Genomic DNA, 20,907 nt, shown 5'->3' on the forward strand with positions numbered 1-20,907 from the left:
ATCTTGTACGGATATGTTTAGTTCCACCTCCTTGTCCATCAACGGCTATAAATCAAGTACTTTTTGAATGGTGTCTTTGGCTAATTGGAACACTGTATCTTGGCTCCTCACCCCATTCAAAATTGTTTGCGTGTAAATTTGTAAGGGGGTGCCAAAATCTGCCCCCAAGTGTGATATATGTTGTCTCCAGAATCCGAACGGCCCAATACACTTCTGGGCTTGTTTTTTTAGTTCTCAGAGTTAAAAACTCGAGGATCTTTTGTTTGGCTTTTGCCACCATTTTGCGATGTCCATTATGCCACTGGATTCCCTGAAAAATCACTGTCTCTGCCGGACCTTGGGTTTTAGTCTCATTGATTACCCACCCTTCCTTTCATAAACCGTCCATAATAAGATCTAGGTGCACTCGCACGCTATGCTCATCCTTCCCATGGATCAATATATCGTCAATGTAGTGTACGATCTGTACAGGCGCATTACACAGGATTTTGTCCAAATGTTCTGCCATCAGCCAGTGACAGATTGTTGGACTATACATGAAACCCATTGGTAAACATTGGAACGTATACGGTCTCCCATTCCCGGAAAATGCAAACTGCTCCTGACATTCATCAGTAATCGGTACGATGAAGAAGGCATTAGCGAAGTCTAACATGCATACCATGTTCCCTCAAAATTCTGTACATTTTCAATCAAAGTCACTGCATCAGGGACTGCCAGTATTAGCGGTGTAGTATGTTTGTTCAACTCACGATAATCAACAGTCATCTTGTAGCACCCGTCCGGCTTCTTAACAGGCCAGATCAGATTGTTCCAAGCCGTGGTCACGGGACGCAACACACCGGCTTCCACATACCCTTTAATGGTTTACGAAATCTCTTTCTGCCCCCCTCCCTGGGGATTCAATATTGTTTCATGGACACTCTTTTGGTGGCTATTGGAACCTGCACCAGGGGCATCTTCAATTGCCCTACCACCACAGGGGTGCAAGTGAACGCATCTACCCCAAACTGATAAAGATTACCTCCTAATCTGAACGTCAACCCTTCTAGAATGTGAACTCTGATAATGTATTCAGGGTTCGGGACAACTAATACCTGATCAGTGTCCCTTCTCAAACTTCGAATTTTCATATTGATTTTCGTCTGGACGGCAGGGGTCTCTTTGCCCCCTAATCCTGTGATCTTGAAATGTCGTCCCTTAAATCTTCGGGCCTCCGTCCCGGTATTAATTAAAGTGTTGACTTCCTGTATGTTTCCTGACTGCCAAAATAATTTTACTTTTACGTGAGGCTACCTGTCTACCTTAATTTGGGCAGTTGTTACCGGAGTTTGACCATCATCCTATTCGTATTTTGAGTGTGTGTGTTTAGATTCCATTTCCACCATCGCACTCACCATTTTCCTCAGGTCCGCATAAATTGGGTGGGATTTTGGGGACTTGTTTCTCTCTCCTCTGGAGGTGGTACAAAAGGATCCTCCTCCCTGTTCTGCTTATGAACGTCTTGCTGCTTTACTTGTTTATAACGCTCCTTCCCATCCAGATCCCGCTTTTTGTACAATTGGTACATTTCCCGCATCTCAATCCCATCAATATCTTTCCTCTGCACTCTGTCTTTCAGCAAAGCTAAAAACATTTCCTTTCTGGATACACAAGAATCTCGGCTATCAGACCTCTTCCCAGGAGTACATCTTTCACTTTGCCCCTCCCTCTCTCGAGCTCGTTCCTCTATCTTTTCCCATTCTCCTAGATCTGCCAAATGCCTAATAGCATCCACCACCTCATCCGTTATTTTACCCCTTATGCTCGGGAGATGAATTGCTAAATTGCCTCTTTCATGGCACGTTCCCTCACTCTTTGAATAGCCTCTGAATGTATACCATTTCTTCTCCTCGGTCGGCCAATCTGAGGCAATAGGATACTTGTGGTTACATCCTTGGGCTGCCAATTGTAACAAAGACATTTGAACTTCTCCCCCATCTGCCTCTCGAGGAGTGCCTACACATAGAATCTTGCTTATCTGGATTTCCTGCGTCAAGGGTAGAAACCTGGCAAAAGCCGTCGCATCTACGTGGATACCCAGCGCCCCTCCATCAAATAACCTGACCATCAGGCCAGCAAGGGTTCCCCAGCCCTCTGTTTCAAATGGTGAACGATTTCCACAATTTCTTGCTGTGAATAATCCTAGAGTGCTGTCATATCCATTATCCCTCCTCTGGGATTATTGGGATTACAACCCATCCTTCTACATATCGCAGGTTTAACAATTACCTCTTTACGGCCATATTCCGAATTGGGTAACGCCTATGGCTATGAACCCCTCTCGGTACTAGTACTATCGAATACATCTCCATCCCAATGATCAGGATCACAATACACCCCTGCGATAGCAATCACGGATGCTACCTTATTAAATGCACTATCCCTGGTCTCTTTCTGTATTTATAACAAGCAACCCTCACAGCAGCTCGCTCGGCTAACGCTTGATATGTGTCTGCTTTATCATGATACAATTTCATCTTAAGCTGCTGCATCAACGCAAGTTGTTTTTCAGCGGCCAGTTCTCTTGCCAATTTCAGGACATTCACCTGCAATTCCACATTCTGCGGATGTATTTTTCGGAAGGCATGTAACAAAATCCAGCCCCTCCCACCTAGAGCCAAACATTCCTTCCCTTTTCCCACCAGCACCTGTTGCAGACAGCCCACCACTTCAGCCAGACTCGCCTCTCCTATCCTAGTGTCCCATTCCTCACTGAAGCCTGCAACAAATGCCCAAGTCTGTGCGACTTTATATACAGACTCTTAGTCCACCCTGGAATAGCCACCTCAGGACAGCCTCCGCCTGCAGAGCTTCCTTTTTTCCTAAATAGGGAACTCATTTTATCCAATTAATATTTCACGTCCCTATCGTTAATACCTCACAACACACTATTCACTTTTCAAACTATTGCCTCTCTGAGTCCAATATCTTTTGCGTATATCAAATTGGCAGAGATCTTTGACATTAAATGTCAGCACAAAGACCCTGCTCACAGCGCCAATTGTTTTGCTTTATCTTGGCCATGTGGGGAGACCTTGTACTTACGCCCCCCCGGACATTTGCAAAATCAGTTATTGGACTCAGGTAGGCAAAGAATTACACATAGAACGCTGGGTATAATGATAATATAAATGGCTCGTTATAGGCCCGTTATAGACACATAACATACATGAAGGAAAAAATAAACAAATAGCCAGTTATACATAAAAATAGAAAAAGAGCATCACCGTTAGGATAGTTGCAGAAGACACCTTCATCTCGGGCCACCACAACACTGCTTAGTCCCAGAGCAGGTAGGCAGAGAGATAGAGAGATCACTTGTACTAACAGGGTCTGGAGCGGAGCGTCCTCCCTCTCAGTGACACTTCATCACCCGGGGTCCAAATTCTAGCTGAACTCCTAAGAGGAAAACCTCTTCTCTTTATGGGGCTACTTTTGTTCTCTGCCCCTTATGGGTTACCAGACTGCCCTCGGCCGAAGAGCAGACAGTAAGCATGAAGAGCAAAGAGTGTAATATTCCAGCTAGAAGCGGAAAAACCCCAACTTCTCTCCTCGCTTTTGTTCCCAGTACCCCTTATCACTGAACCTGCAGAGCGCCCCGACTTCCTTTCTGACTTGTCCTTCGGCGGACAATACAACTATTCTCCACAGTTACGTCAATATGTGTCCTTGCCTCCATTACAGAAATACATCTTTACTTGCCAAGCCCACAAAGACTTAGGCTTTCATTGCTGTTTCATTGCGGTAAAAGTGAATGTCCAAGATGGCCGTACTTCAGCGCCATGTTTTTTGGCTCATTTTCGTACATGCACTACACCAAGACAATCAGGTTTTGGGGCAAACCACAGGACAGAAAGCAGCCTGTTGGATCTCCAAACACAAATGTTAAGACACCATGGACTGAAGCAAGGCTGGGCTGCTAATATTATTAGAATTATCTGCAGCATTCGATCTATTAGATCATGAACACCTGCTGAAAACGCTAGCAATCAAAAGTAACTATTCAAGTCATGTTATAGATTGAATCTGCTTATTCTTGAGCAACAGAAGGTCCAGAATGTGTTGGAGAAATGCTGCCTCTGAACAGGCACAAATACATTGTGGAGTTCTGCAGGGTGCATGCTTGTCCACGGCCTTGTTTAATGTATACATCAGACCCCTTTTTGACCAACTGGTACATATAGGGGGAACAGTTTAACAACTATGCAGATGATATTCAACTGCTGATGGAGTTAAGCGGTAACCATACCAGGGACTCAGACAGGTTATCAAATATTTATGATTCTGTAAAGAACTGGATGTCAACAAACTGGATTTGCTTGAATAGTGCTAAAACTGAACTCATGATCTTCTGATCAGAGCAAGCAAGGGCAAAATTGGATGTCAAATACTCAAGCCCTGATTTTGAGGACAGTTGTATTCCTGTATTGGATACGGTGAAGACCCTTGGTGTCTTCTTAGAGGCCTCCCTTGGAGCAGATGCACATGTGGATGGAGCTGTTAAGAATTCTCAGTATCATTTGAGAGAGTTGAGGCAAGGTAAACCCTTTGTGACCCACAAGAATTGTGAAAACCTGGTTAGGAACATTATTATGCCCAGAATAGACTATTGCAAAGCACTCCTAAGTACTGCCAGTAAAGATTGTATCCATAAATTCCAGATGGTACCAATGAGGCGGTTAGGATAGTCAGTAACATTCAGAGAAGAGAGCATATCTCCAGCACCAGGAAAGAGCTGCACTGGTTGCCAGTGGCTGCGAGAGTGCGTTTTAAGGTAACCACTTTGACCCACAAATGCCTCTATGGGAACGCACTGTCTGACCTCAAGCAGAGTCTAGAACAATATGAACCGAGCAGACACTTGCGCTCAAGTAACACCCAATGCCTAGTTAACCCAAGCGGAATGGTCAGTCCTTCCTGATTTCAGCAGCTCATGCCGGGAACATCTTACCAATGGACCTGCGCCAGGAAAAAAACCTGCTGGCCTTCCGAAAACACCTAAAAACCCTACTACGTGAGTAAAAGGTTTCTCTTAATTGACGCTAGTGTTATGTCCCATCTTCTGAAAAGTCCTTGTGTTGATGTGCACCCTGATGCCTGCGGGCTTTGGTGTGTGACAAACAAATAAAAAAATAAAAAGACCAAAGAATGACTATTGTGTGTAGCAAATAAAGAACAGACAAACAAACCGCCTCAATTCAATAAAGGTGCACCTGCCCATTGTAAAGTTGTTGGTCTAATGACAGACTCCCCCGTAAGAGTGTTTATTGCTTTTAAAAGTAGGGAGATGGCACTAGTCTAAGAGCAGCATTCCTATACTTTTATTTTAACATGTAAAGAAATATGCTACTCACGTGAAACATAAGTCCCAGCATCTCCTGCTAAATATGTTCTTTAATTTATTTAATCTAAATCAGATTCACATGCTGCAAAAAAATGTATGAAGGTGTCTGCAATATTCTTGGAACCCAGTGCCGAAGCTCTTGGGAATAGAGCATGACGAAATGGACTAGAAAATGTGTGTTCAACAGGTAGGTTGAGAATTGCAGGTAGCTTGGAAGTTACGAGTAGCTCACCAACTCTCCTATATGCAGCCCATTCTCCTAAAAATGTCAGTGGGATTATTGGGGAAAAAAGAAAGGCATAGGCTTTAGTAGCTGTCCCAGGAAATCATTTTAAATATCCATGTACTGATCCGTTTAACTAGTAAAGATAGCAATGGAGGGCATAGTTTTAGGTAAAAGCTCACGTTAATTTTCACTAATCGGAATTAGTCCTCATTGGAGAGTAAGATGGAGAACCGTGGGGTGCATTGCACCCGCATGGGATGAGATATGATGGTGCCAAAACTGATGTAAACACTTTTTAGAGCTCTGAACACTATGAGCATCTTAGAGAAAATGTACAAGTTACCTCCCCCTATAGTGAACCTCCATTTCTGTAGATACATGGCAATGTTGAAGTTGGACTCCCAGGGATCTCACAATGCAGAATGGGCGTGGGGGCTACGTACAGAAATGTTGCTGAAAAAGGGCACAAGCATACCGATATAACCAAGATATTTCTTAGAACCTAGCTTTGAGGAATCACAACAAAGGAGAAATGACTTACCGTAATGTTACTTCTATGGATTGTTCTCCGGCAAATTCCAAATCGGATAGATATCCATTCTAGCATCAGCTGCTCGGAAATAATTTCGACAGGGGGCGTAGTGTACCTCGACTCGGCTGTTTATCTGTCTTGTCTCAATGCCGCAGTCGTTGACTCCGGACGTGACGTCACTCATCGTACATATACTACATAACCACGCCCCTGTACCCCAGTTCCCCACCTTTCACCCCTTCCCCCCAACCCCCGAGCACAGCCGCTGCAGAGGAAGAATCAAACGATCCGGCTGAACAGCCACAACTCTTAGGAAAAAGTAAAACCTAACAAGGGTCTTTTTCTCTTTTTTTAACAGTGAGAAACAGCACTGCAAAAAAAAATGCTCTTTAAACGAGCGCTCACCTCTTTCTCCTAAGAGAGTAGGTAGTATTTAACTGCAGGCACTTTCATAGCAGGGTTGGATGGGAGGGCGATGAGGAATCTATGGGAGAAGAATCCATAGAAGATCATTACGGCAAGTAATTCACCTTCAATGGAATGCCTTTCTCCGGCATATTCCTCATCAGATAGACTCCCCAAGCAGTATGTGTGAAGGAGGCAGGATGAAAGTTCCTATACGAGGAAACTTTGTAAAACCACTCTCCCAAAACGAGTGTCAGCTCCACAGGCAACATTCAGGCAGTAGTGTTTGGTGAAGAATGCAGTGAGGACCAAGTTGCCGCTTGGCAGATGTCCCTCACTGGCACCCCCCTTAGCAGAGCTGAAGATGCAGCCACCCCCCTTGTTGAGTGGGCCATAATGCCCATAGGTAACTCCTTCTCTGCTTGGAGGAGTGTGGAGACGGGTAGAAAACTGGCAGGTCAATCGCCTGGGACAGATGAAACTCACAGACCACTTTGGGTAAAAACCCTGGTTGTACCCTAAAATAAACCTTCTCCCAGAAAAACCAGAGAAATGACAGCTTGCATGACAGGGCCTGCAGCTCACTGACCCGTCTGGCTGACCTAATCACCATTAAAAAAAGCAGTCTTTAGAGTGAGCAAACAAATGGAGCAAGAGTGCAAAGGCTCAAAGGGAGCAGCCATGAGGAAAGTTAGAACCAAGTTAAAGTCCCAGTCTGTGACAACAAAGGGAACATGTGGAAACCTATTCACAAGGCCCTTCAGGAATTGGGCCATAAGCGGATTGTAAAGAAAGACCCTTGGTCTGGAGATCTTTTGAACACACTATCCTTTGACTGTGGTGACCTAAAGGCCTGATGAGGCCAGTGACAGAAGAAACTCCATCACCATAGTAGTGGAGCAAGAGATAGGGTCCATCTCGCGTTCCCTGCACAATGCCTCAAATCCTCTCCGTCTGCATGCTTACAGCGATCTTGTGGATGGTATACGTGCAGCCAGTAGCACCTCAAGAACTTCCTCGGAGAAGTCCCAGTCGTCATACCTCATCTTCTGAAGAGCCACGCATGGTGTACCGGACCTTGCGATTGAGACAGGAGATCTGGCCGCTGAGGCAAGAGGTGGGCAGAGGGCCAAGTCCATAGAGTCTTAGTACCACATTCTTCTCGCCCAATCCAGAGTGATTAAGATCAGAGTTGCTCAGAACCTCCTGAGAACCCATGGAATGACAGGAATCGGAGGGAAGGCACAGTGGATATCGAAGGTCCACTCCACCCGAAATACATCCCTCAGTGCACCTCTCACTGGGAATACCCTCAAGCAAAACTGTCTGTTGGACTCCGTGCCAAATCGATCCACCACTGGGGTAACCCACTGAGAGAAGTCCCCCTCTAAGACTTCTTGGCACATTTCCCACGCATGTGAGGCTGTGCTCTGCCTGCTCAGAGCGCCCGCCAATCTGTTCTCTGTCCCTGCCAGATGTACTGCTGACACTGAGATCTGATTCTCTAAAAGCCAGAACCACAGCTGCATCGTTTCTCTGCAAAGGGGAGAGGAGAGCATGACACCTTGCTTGTTCAGGTAGTGCATGGCCACTGTATTGTCTGTAATAATCAGGACCTGCTTCCCTTTTAGAGAGAGTGCAAATGCCTTCAGGGCTAACCTGATCGCTTGCACCGCCAGCCTGTGCCAATGAGCTTCCATCACAAACCAAAGACCACTCACCTGCAATTCCTCGCAGGGAGCGCCCCAAACCTCCAGTAACGCATCTGTGACCACTCTGGCCTGGGGCCACAGAGATCAGAAAGGCTCCCCCGCCAACATTTTCTCATTGCTGGCCCACCAAGCGAGATTGTTGGCCACTGACTTAGACACTTTTAGAATGTCTTTTAAAGTGCCGAAATACTGGGACTATTGACCCAGCAGGAGCCATTGCAGAGACAGCCGCCACTGTCTGGCTTTTGAAACTAGAAAAATGAAGGAGACCACGAGACCTAAGAGGCAGAGGAAGGAAGCTGCTGGCAAGGTGTTGTGGCATTGGAACAGTTGAACCATCTCCCTGACACTTGTGACTCTCTCCTCCGGGGGAAAAGGCCTTCCCCACTGAAGTCCCCAGGACTGCTCTGATGAACTGGAGCCTGTGCGTTCGTGTTATGTGGGACTTCTGTAAGACTTCTGTACGTTCAGGGAGAAGCCCAGCCTGTCGAGTAGTGTGAGAAACCTGAAGGTGTCTCCCTAGCTAGTCCCCGGAGATCTGTCATTCAGGTGTCCAGGACACGGCCATCGCTATTGGATCCAGTTCCTGGGGGTGGACCAGTGAGGGAGGATCACCTGGATGGGGGGCCCTTGGGGAGTGGGACACCGACGGCAAGGTGCGGTATCCCCTTTCTTTCAACATCTTTACCCCATCCTACCACATAGGATATTCCAAAACACCCCCCCCCTTTTTCCACATAGACAATTTTGCACAACACGAAAGACAGTGGGCTAACACCAGAGCCGTTTACCTGACATGTCCCAATCCAAGGGTCAGGCACAGTCAGGCAATTGATCAGAATCATACACACCTGACGGCCCTTTCCCTTCCCCACAGGGATAAAAGGTGGAGCACGACAGCACACTACGAGCAAGGCAGACAGCACGACGTAAGAGCGAACTCAGTTTGGCAGTTCAGGAGGAGGACAAAGAGGTTCATAGTGACATTTTCGATGTCACATTTTCGAAATGCCATTTTTCGACACCAAAATGCCAGAATTTCTTTTTTTTCCGAATGGGTTGTTTTTATTTTATTTTTTAAATGGGGGGGGGGGTCCCACCAACCCCCTGCTTTTTTATAGACACTTTTTTTTTTACTAACGAAACAAAAATAAAACATATAAAATAAAACCATTTGAAATTTTATTTTCTGCATTTTTGTTTTTGAAAATTTAACTGGATACCGAGAAAGACAGAGCAGACCAAGCGGGTAACAAGGAGAAAGTCTACCTTGCCCTTTCCGACCAAGGCACGTGAAGCCTCCACCAAGGGAACGATAAGTCTGCAAACAATAGCCAGCGTGTATTGCACCAGATGTCAATGGTACATGAGACCCTCCTCTCTTGATTTCCAAGCCAGTAGAGACGCTTATCTCTGTGGTACCAACCTTGACTCTGAGGAGAAGGAAAGCCAAGCCGTTCATTAAAGCAGATGAGTCGAGGGGAGTCTCGACAAGAAATCGAACTGTGCTGATTGAAAAGTATCCGAAGGCTAAATTGAACTTTGGAAGACAAAAGGATACTATTAACGAAGGAGGGGGAAGGCCAGATACAGAGGAGTCCGGCACCACGTCGGTGCTCACAGAGGAAACCCTGGGCGATTACCCAACGGTAAAGACCACCGTTACCAGAAGGCCTTGGGAAGAGGCGAAGAACGGTCAAAGTGGTCATACAGGGGTCTTGTAAAATCCTCTGCACCGTCGAAAGTCTTTGACCGACAGAGAATTGTGAAAGCTCAGAGAAATTAATCCTGCTTGATGAAATGAGTGTATGAATAGTGTGTTACGAAGGTTGGCAAGAGTGAATCCAATCGAGGGAAGTTCACACTACATTGTTTGAAAAGACATTAAGATTCATAAAAGCAAGAAGCATTGTAAGACAAGGGGAAGGGAAGGGCCCCCCTTGTCATTTGGGGTCCGAGCCTGGCCGAGGGGAGATCCAGGGGTAGAAAGTTAACACCCAATGTTCACTGAGAAAGGAACTGTCTTGATAACTTGTTGAATATGACTTCTGAGGGGTCTGCGCCCAGAAGAGCAGGACCTAGGGGTGAAGCCATCACCCGAAGTGTTCGTAGAACAGAACTTTGTGTTTGTTTGTTGAGAGCATTAGGCCTCCAAGGCAAGAGACTTAGTGAAAAGACACTTAACCATCGACGAACCTAATAGCTGATGCTGAACTGTTAGCTCGTGCTGGGAAGGCTTGAGCGTGTGCTATGCTACAAAGTCCCACCTTGTCCCATGCTAAAAACTTGGAGAAGGGAAGACCTCAATGCAATCACATCCTGACTTATTATTTGTGAACATCTTTTCTTTTATTTGAATACCCTATCCCACACTCTTTCTGTAATTAGTTGCAAGGAGTTGGCAATAGTTTTTTTTAGTAGAAGCCTTTTTATTTTGACAAGACGACACAAGGACTGCTTTATTTTTCATTTGATGGTCGACGCTTGCTCCCATCTTATATAGGTTTAGTTTAGGCCTTTTCCCACCCTGCATTTGCAGTTTAATAAACACCCTTAAACTGTGATCACTTGTGTTCGTCTTTACTATTGTCACCATGTGTTACTTACAGTAGTGAGGTGTTCTCAAGATCAGACAAGACTTGCTCCGTTGTCTTCCCTCATATCAGCCAGTCATTGAACACATGAACGCCGGATCTCCTGAGGTGAGCCGCAACTACCGTCATGAGCTTGGTGAAGACCCTCAAGCAGAGGTCAAGCCATAGCGGAGCACCAATGATATGAAATGATAGTGCTTGTCCCATATGAGTAATCACTGGAATCGCCTGCGCCTCTGGTGAACGGACACATGAAGGAATGCATCCTGCAGATCCAACCAGTACTTGTGCTGAAGAGCATGGAGCATTTCTTGCAACGTCAGCATTCTGAATTTGTCTTTCCTCAGAAACTTGTTAAGCCCCTGAAATCCAAAATGGGACGAAGTACTGACCCTTTCTTGGGTACCAGGAAATACCAGCCCGATCCTCTCTGCTCGTGAAGTACCTCTTCCGCGGCACTCTTCAATAACAGCGCTCGCAGTTCCTCCTGGAGCTCCTGCTCTGGCTGTTGGGGGTGGGGCAAAATAACAGCAGACAGTACTCCCATTTGACTAGCTGCAATGCACAGGTGTTGGAGGCCATCTCATGCTATCGGAGCAAGTGCCCGCCAATCTGTCCTCCAACCGGTGAAACGGGGTAGAACTCAAGGTGCTTCATGGGCTCCCCTGAACATTCCGGAGGACTGGACACGCCTCTGCCCTTGCCTGGGTTGCAGGAGCTGTGACTTTCTCCCAAAAGGCTTGTAACCCCTTCCTCTCAAAAAGAAACTGAAAAAGAAGGTTTGGGAGTTTGTTTCACTGCCAGGCCCCGAGACTTGGCAGCTAGATTAGGATCTTTAAATTTCTCTTGAGACTCATCAGCCCTAGGGCCAAACAGGTTTTCACCATCAAAAGCAAATGTCCAGTAATTTTGACTGGACATTAGGCACAAAAACAGAACTATGCAAGTATGCTAATCTCTTTAGCACAGTGGCTGACCCCATTGCCCTACCCACGCAGTCTCCAATGTTCAGGCCCGATTGCAAGAACTGGCACGCCACCTCGTTCCCATCGTCCACCAGGGGCAAGAATCCTTCTCGCAGATATGCTCTGCTGCCTGTTCAATTGCCATCCATAGGCCATGTGAGCATTTAGTAAATGCGCAGGACACATTCACAGCCTTTAGGGCCATACTGCCCGATGCAAATACTTTTTTTGCAAGGTTTCATTTTTTAGACTCCCTGTTAGTATGGAGGTTGGACGTGGATGTTGATGGCCTTGCATTGAAAGTGGCTGCCTGTACCACCATCCCTTCAGGTGTAGGGTGGCTTGAGAGAAAAGGCAGGTCCCTCCCTTGCTGGTTCATATTTCTTGGTGAATTCCAAGTTCACCGGAGGGGTGGAACAAGGCTTCTGTCAAAGGGCCGGATTGGGGTCGGCGATGGCCGCATTAAAAGGCATTGCCCTTTCTCTCTGTGGCCCTTTGTCCAAAATGTCCGCTAGATCGTAAGCTGACCGGGGCTTAGCCGGGGCACACGGGCCTAGCGAGTCTACCACCCTGTCGACCGTCATGCGGTATCGGGCATTAGCATGAGCCTGCTGAGTAGTATCCAAGTCAGGCGAAGTGTCTAGGCCACTAGCATCCTGCACGATTCTGCCAAGGCGCTCAAATTGGCCGGATCAGAAAAAGAAATTCCCTTCAACTAGGCCCTCACTGAAGTGGTTCGAAGCCAAAGGACACCTGATCCCGTCATTATCAAAGATTGACGGCATCGTCTTGAAGAAAGATGATTGAGACTCGGGGACAAAAGAAAGTCGGGTATCAGCACCGACGCCAATGTCGATGGTCCCGTACCAGATGGCGCTGACAGCAAAGGCTTTGATGGGGCGGTCAACTTAGAAACGGTTGGCGCTGAGCCCGAAAGCATCTAACCCGAAGCGGTCTCCTGGGAACTGGGAACACTGGCCACAACTGGAGCCGCTGGGGCCTGCTGAATCGAGGCAGAAGCCGTACCAGCAGTGACCATTTGGACCATTTTGAGCATTTGCTCATTGAAGGCCTCCCACTCAGCCCTTGATGTACTCTGGCTCAGTTCAGACTTACCCTGATCCTTTGAGGAGTCCGGCCCATACCTGCTTTTTCTTGTGGGACGAGGAGGGCAAAGAGTGGCTCTGTGAGTGTGACTGCTTCTTGGCTTTCTTTCTGCGCTTGTCCTCTTTTTCAGGTGTGGGCCCCTCCATGTCGTGCTCCGACGATCTGGTAATCAGATGGAGCAAGAGATTTAGACGCAGGCTGCCCAAGCGCAAGCTGCGCCGCCCACTCCTCTCAGTGACTTCGGGTTAATTTTCTGACATGAAACGTAATCCTCAGTGACGTGGTCGGCACCGAGGCACTAAACGCGAATGCCATGCTGGCTGGTAATGGAATAGTTTTTTCGAATTGCAGTCCTTGTATCTTTTAAAACCAGACGCCTTAGGAGTGTTCATCACAACAAAGCGTGCTGAAGTTAATTTGACACAAATGGAATGAATTTTGACGTGAGTTGTTCCCAAGAGCAGCAGACTTGGCGCGTGGAAAAAAGGAAATTTGACACAGGGACTTTGTGACGTATTTGTACGGAATAATACCATTACTGCACCCCTAGAACTGCGACGGCCGAAAATGGTGACTTACTGTTTTTCAACCCCTTTTACACCACATATATATGCAAGAGGGGAGTATGCTATATAACACAAGTAGGGGGGGAATGCACGGGGTTTCCCCTGCATATACATGTGGTGTAAAAGGGGTCGAAATAAAAAAAGTCTGCATTTTCGAGCTTGCAGTAATGGGGGGGTTGCAGTAATGACAGATGCATTTGTACGATGGCCGACGCCACATCCGGAGTCGACAAGCACCATGTTGAGTCAAGATGCATTGATGACCGAGTTAGATGCATAACGTCCCATGTCGAAACGTTTTCCGAGTCACTGACGCTGGAATGGATATCTGATGAAGAATGCGAAGTAGTGAGTAGGGGTCCCCGAGATGGGACAAGACTTGCTCCATCAACTTCTCTCGGATCAGCCAGTTGTCCAGGTATGGATGCTGAATCTACTGAGGGTGCAGGTCATGAACTGGTAGTGTTTGGCCACTATGAGGAAACTCAGGAATTTCCTGTGGATCGGCACATGGAAATATGCGTCCTGGAGATCTATCAACACCAGCCAGTCTCAGCTCTTCCTGCAGCTCCTGTTTCGGTTGCTGAGGCAGAGGGGGAAGACTGTAACCCCACTGGACAAACTGGAGCACCCAGGCATCAGAGGTAATCTCCCACCATTGGGGCCAGCGCTTGCCTATCCGTCATCCAACCAGGGAAATGTGGGGGACTAATCAAAGTGGCTTTGGGGGCGGAGCCACCCCGGTCACTGCTGCTGCCGTCTGCTGGCATCTGGAAGCCCCTCTGCCCCTTCCCAAGCGCATGAAACGCCTCTGCCTTGGTTGCAGGAGCTTAGCCTTCTTGCCAAAGGGGATCTAACGCCTGTAACCTCTTCCCCCTTGAGGCGAAGCTAAAGGCAGGTTTTTCCAGACGCTGGACAGCTAGGCCTAGAGACATGACGGCCAACTTTGAGTCCTTAAATTACTCGTCGGCCTTTGGGCCAAACAGATTCTCGCTGTCTGAGGCGATGTCCAGTAGTTTGTTCTGGACGTTGGGCGAGAATCCTGATGTGTGCAGATACACCAGTTTCCTCAAGACAGTCGCTGATGCCATAGATCGTCCAACACAGTCCACGATGTCCAGGCCCATTCTCAACGACTGCCGGGCCACCTCCTTGCCATCATCTACAATTCTTTCAAAGCCCTCCCGCATTTCCCTTTCAAGAATGTACTGAGCAGCTTCCCGATAGCGCTCCACAAGCCAAACGTGTATTTTGCTAACACACAGGATGTATTAACCACCTTAAGGGCCATAATGCCAAAGGGAACACCTTCATGAGTAGGGCGTCAACCTTCTTACCTTCCCTATCCGTAGGGAGTATGGATGTGGCGGACCGATTGTTCACAGTGGCTGCTTGCACCACTAGTCCCTCTGGTGTAGGGTGATCAGAGAGATAGACAGGGTCTCCCCTTCCCAGCCTGTACTTCTTCGCAAAGGCAGAATTCACCAGAGGAGTGGTGGAAAGCCTCTGCCATAAAGTGTCCAGAATATCCGTGAGCTCATAGCCAAACAAGGGTTTGGCTGGGGCACTCCAACCCAGGGTATCCACCACCCTGTCCACTTGGGCATGGTACTTGCCATTTTTTATGTCCATAAGCGTGAGCTTGCTGGGTCTCCAAGTCAGGAGAGGTGTCCAGGCTACTGACATTATGGAGTCCCTCAGCTAGGGCAACAAAATCCACCTGATCGACAAAAGAATCCCTGCCTCAGGTACCTGCATAAGCAGAGTATAGGCCACACGACATATGGTCGCCATTATCGTAGTAAATCGTCACCATGGTGTTGAAAAACGGGGTTCTTGACTGCGGAACGTACGACTGCTCGGCTATCAGCGCAATATTGATGATACTTGTTGCTGGCGTTGGGGGCACACTGGTTATTAGAGGCGCTGCTGTGAAACTGGCCACACTTGCCGCTGAGCCCGAGGGCCTTGAGGACGACGTTGTTGTGACAGTGGTCATTTGGGGCCGGGGTCACCGGGCGCCACTGGAGCCACCAAAGCCCGATGCTTGGGAGGATCACCCCCGTACCTAGAGCCACATTTTGGAACATCTCGAGCATCTGCTCTTTAAAGGCCTCCCACTTGGCCCTGGATTTAGGCCCTCCTAATGACCTACTGGGCTCATCCGACGAGTCGGATCCATGCCTGAGCCGATGAAGCCTTTTCTTTTCATGGGTTGAAGAGGAATGGCTCAGAGAGTGTGACCTCTTTTTAGCTTTCTTCCGATGCCTATCCTCCTTTTCAAGAGTAGGCCCCTTTGTATTGATCTCCAACCACTGAGTGCTCGAGCATGCCAGTGATTTAGATGGGGGCCACTCTATCGTGACTTTCACAGCCCTCTCTTAGCGATTACCACAGTCCTCGATGACATGACCGACACTGAGGCACCACACGTAGACGTTGTGTGGGTCCGTGATGGACATTTTGGAACTGGAGTCCTTGCAGCAGTTGGGAGTGGACATATTATCAAAGCCACGAACAAATGAACATTTGTCAATACAAAAGATTCTCATAAGAGTTGTTCCTTGAGGAGCATGCTTAGTATGTTGAAAAACAGAAGTGAGATACACGGGCGTAGTGAAGTAGTATACGTACAATGAGCGACGTCATGTCCAGAGTCTAGGACTGCGTCATCGAAACAAGACGGATCGACGGGCGAGTTGAGGTGCACTACGCCCCTGTCGAATGGTTTCTGAGCAGCTGATGGTTATCTATTTGATGAGGAATCTGTGGGAGAAAGGCAATCCATTGAAGTATGGAATGGCAACACGTTCTGTAAACTCTGCAATTTGTGCTGTATTCATTTCACTTCACTTCGACATTATATTCAAGCAAACCACTGTTGCTTTTTGCTTCCATTTGAAAAATGCTTAAAATCCAGTTCTGGAAAAAGCTCATTTATAAACAACAAAAAAAGCACATTTATTTTGCAAATGAAAGATTGTGAGAGTCACACCCCAAAGTTTAGTATTTTTTGTAGCATTTCAGGCTAAACGCTTTTATAATAAAAGAATAGCTTTGCATTAAAAATAGAGGTTTCAAAACCTGCAAATGACTGGCAGCACAAATAGCAGAAATACAAAAAGCATTTTCTTGCTCCATGTTATGCAGTTGTATTGGTCATGAACTGGTAATCCTCTAGATTTACTTTCTAGATAGTCATATATTGGAAGTATTTAAAAAAGCCATTCGTATTGTTCATTGTAAATAAATACCACATTCCAAATTTTACCAGCAAAATGTGAACAGTATATTTAAATATATTTAATAGAATTTAGAAAAAGATTTCACAAGAAATAAACCATGTTACTATATGAAATTTTAAACATCATTGAAAGTACAAGATCTGCACTAATAAATTATGTAACAAGCTGTTTGCACAAAAATAAAATACAATGTACAGTAGTTGTTGGAGTTCTTCAAAAGAATCTATGTGCACTTTAAGGCCCATTTCAGTTGACCGATTAAGAAACTGATATTTTCAGAGCAACAAAAATAAAAGCTTTTATTTGTTCATTTGAATATAAAACAGGCGTTATCACAGATGTACAAAGCGTACTGGTGGTTTAACATATAAGAAGGTTGCTGTCCTTTGCACATAAAAATTTTCATCTGATCCTGTGATTGGCTGAGTACATGAACTTCTCTAACCAGTCACCACACGCCATGAAATAACGCTGCTAACATTCAACTGATAAAAGGGACAGTTCTTCCCCCTTGGGTAAAGTGTCAAGCAGGATTAAATATATTTAATAACCAAGCACCATGAGGAATCTGCTCATATTTGTTTTGTGTTCTTTATGTTCGTTGTGTACCCTCGTTCTTTGTGCATGTGCATTACAGTGATTACATGGTTTTGTCTGACTTCACAAGCACAAGGTCACAAGACAAACATTGTATACATTCCCATGAATGGTTTATCTACAGTACAGTTTCTAATACAGAACAATCCTCCTTATTGCTGAATCTGATGGTACTTGAAATGTTTCCTCCCTTGCACAATAAAATTACAAATGTAATTCATCACTTTTTTCTTTTTCAAATTTGGATTTAACGGCACTGGTGAAAGTTTGCAGAAAAGACCTGTTATTAAACTGCCTGTACAGCTGCATTACAGTACTCTTTCCTCTCTTTGATTCAAGGCTTGAATTAGGAGATGACAATGCTTTTGACAGCGGCCACCACATTGTTTGGCAGAGGTAATATCAACAGCAGGGCTTCTTAAGATATTCAACTTTGCAATTATTATTGCAAGCAAAAAACTAGATCAGTGAAAACCTTAAAACAACTTTTCCTATGAACAATTTCTAGGAGCCAAAAAATGATGTACTTTACAGATTCACATTCTATACATGGGTGAAAATATGTGCATGGCAGTGATGTATGGAGCAGCAGTATAAAATTAGAAAGTGAATATCAGCTGTGGTGTGATGCACTTTACATAAAGACTAAAATGCACCTAATTTTAACCAAGGTTTGAAACCAGATGTGGAAGCCAAACAAAACCTTTCCTTAGTAGAGTAACATTGCTGTACATGGGTACTCTATTCTGCACAGGCAGACAACATATATTAACTAAACAGACCAAGGGGTTTTGCTTTCCCACCAACAATCTTAGTCATGCACATCCAGTAATGACAACCATCACAGGAACATATGTTACACAATTAATAGTAAATCTGATCTTAACCTCATAGTGGCCAGAGAGGATACAGAAACAAATGCTTCTAATAATTTTGCTACATGAGGGATGTGTGGAAAACCAAACGGGAAACGGAACAAATATGTATAAAAGTGTCATACTACAGCAGGTGTGGTGATACAAACTTTACTGCTTCACTGGCCTACCCTGTCAGTTCTGTGACCCACTTTTGCATACCCCACAGTACAGTTTCTGTGCCGATTTAGACTATAATCGTTCCTTAGTAAACACTTAATCTTAAATATAGCCAATTAGTTGTGGCAATTATACAGTACAATCAGCTGAGGATACACCCAAGACATGAAATAATAGCCTTCCAACATGTGAAGTAAATGGTTTATCCACCAGGACAACTAGCCATCTGAGAGGCCAATACCTGTCCTGGTGCAAATGACCACCAATTCCTTTCATGGTCACTAACAAACATAAAAAAAAATATGAGAATGGTATAAAAACAGTTACACAGCTAAAAAACTGTGTTTCTCCAACCCGCATTGTCTAAAGTCTAACAAGTGAATGCACATGCCAACACAATTATACACTGTGTGTCTGGGTGATTCCCTGGCAAAAAGACATAGTGCATATTATAGCCTCTACCCTTTTTTTAAACCATCTTAAAGACAGTCACGATTTCAATTGCTGGTATCTTTTAGACGGGGAAAATTGGCAATCCACAATTGCCCTTTTAAAGAAATATTGTGAATAACACTTCAATATCTACAGTGGGAGACACCATGCAAGTGGCTAGAACTGTATTTTTACCTTTTAAATCTTTTTTCCATAAGTGAATTTATATTTCTTATATATATTTGATGTGATACTATCCACGCAAGATAATACAACACTTTTTTTTATATTAGCAAACATTACAAGAGTTTTACATTCTTGAATGTTTCTCTTTTATACCTCTAAAGAGATCAAAATAAATTAAACGTTTTGTACATAATTACATGTGAAGAGAAGTCAACCTATTTTATCTTTTACGTTTCGTACAAAGATATTTGCACAATAATTCTCAAAGTACATTTTATTTATAATGTGTTTTCATTCTATAGCAGCATCTAAAACGTGATGCCTATTTTCCTTCAGTCTGTGACAAAACTGCTAAAAACGAATGCAAAGGTGCTATTTTAGGTCATTTTCTCGTACCTCAAAACATATTTTCCAAAAAACAGGGGATCTTAGAATTGCTTAAATTAGTAAAAGATTCATAATTTCAAGGCTTCATTATACATGGGGCAGAGAACGGAAAATCTTAAAAAGAGTCCACTTGGAAGGTAGATAAAAAAATGCTAATTCAGCATAACATAAAATACAAAGCCACTCTTACCTAAAAGCTGTATCAACAAATGAGTGAAAAAAATGGTTCTAAAATGTTTCGAACAAAACAAAGGCAGTACCCCAAAGTCTTTCTGTGCTAAAATGCAGTGGTAAAGAAACACATTTCACATTGTTACTTCTTCCCAATTGTGAGTGCTTTGCTTATTCACAATAACAGAAACTGTTCCATCATGAAGCGTCACCTTCAGATTTGCACATTTGTAGTGAACACAAAAAAATGTATACACCTATAGTAAAGTCCATGGAAGCCTTAAGATACAAGACTACATGTTGTAGGCCACATAGATGGGATCTAGCTGGTCTGCCAAAAATCCATCTCGTAGGTGCATACGCTGTTTCTCTCCACGGGAGTTGATAGGAATGACACCAATGTCCACCACTACGACCACGCCAACAATAAGATAATGTTCCTCCAAAACTACATTGGTGACCAAAGGGACCAGGTCCAAGGCTTCTTGCTCTGATCCATCCAGCTCAACCACAACAACTAGCAGATTAGTCCAGGTGAAAACAGCGCTAAAAGAAAAGGAAAGAGATGCATGGGAAAGGAAAGCTTTTAGTCCACATTCTTTATTTTATTTAAACACATGCACACATATACTGCCACCATCCACTGTAAAACAAAGTTAATAATTTACAGTAACTATGTATTGCTAGCAGGTATTAAAACAGTCAGTATAAAAAGCAATTTTGAATCTGGTGAATTAGCTATGGTTCGGATTTCTGATATCCAGACTGGTGTTTAACTGTGTACAAAAATGCTCCTTGTTTCTTTAACCTTGGCGAGTTTGTGGTGTCTAAAACTCTCCAGCAGCTATTCTGTCACGATATGGAAGAACAAATCATTTACCTCTCGGTAGTGTTCTTTCGGATGGATGTTCCTGCCATGGATTCCTCATCCACTTCATGACCTCAGTTTCAACCCCCAACACTAAAGCAGAGGGACGGTAGAACGGATGGTGTATTAGCTTCCCGCAGGTGACACAGATAGGGAGGGCGATGAGGAATCTGTGGCAGGAACATCCATCAGAAAGAACATTAACGAGAGGCAAGTCATTTTTTCTTTTAATTAATTCTTTCCTGCCACGGATTCCTTTTCTATGATGAACCCCCAAAGCAGTACGCAAATCTCGAGGACGGAGGGCGCAAGAAAACTCTGCAGGACTGCTCTACCAAAACAGACATCCTAGCCCACAAGGGAACCCAAGCAATAAGGCTTAGTGAATGTGTGAAGAGATGCCCACGTTGCCCCCTGGCAAATGTCCAGGACAGGGACTCCCCTTTGCAGGGCCGAAGTAGCAGCCACTGCTCTGGTAGAATGAGCTCCGAGAC

At 45.1% G+C, this 20,907-nt stretch overlaps 1 protein-coding gene across 5 annotated transcripts in view; it reads right to left on the minus strand.

Moving 5' to 3' along the window:
- Positions 1 to 17,010: 17,010 nt before the first annotated feature.
- Positions 17,011 to 20,907, minus strand: part of DIP2C (disco interacting protein 2 homolog C) — a 2,321,522-nt gene continuing 2,317,625 nt past the window's right edge. For all 5 annotated transcript variants that reach the window (XM_069647998.1, XM_069647999.1, XM_069647996.1 and 2 more), the window contains one exon: positions 17,011 to 20,091. In XM_069647998.1, the coding sequence (XP_069504099.1) occupies positions 19,839 to 20,091 (253 nt within the window). In that variant the 3' untranslated portion in view covers positions 17,011 to 19,838. The remainder of the gene's footprint in view (positions 20,092 to 20,907) is intronic.

Source organism: Ambystoma mexicanum, chromosome 2q, assembly GCF_040938575.1.
Source record: "Ambystoma mexicanum isolate Mex_15411 chromosome 2q, UKY_AmexF1_1, whole genome shotgun sequence".
NCBI lineage: Eukaryota > Metazoa > Chordata > Amphibia > Caudata > Ambystomatidae > Ambystoma > Ambystoma mexicanum.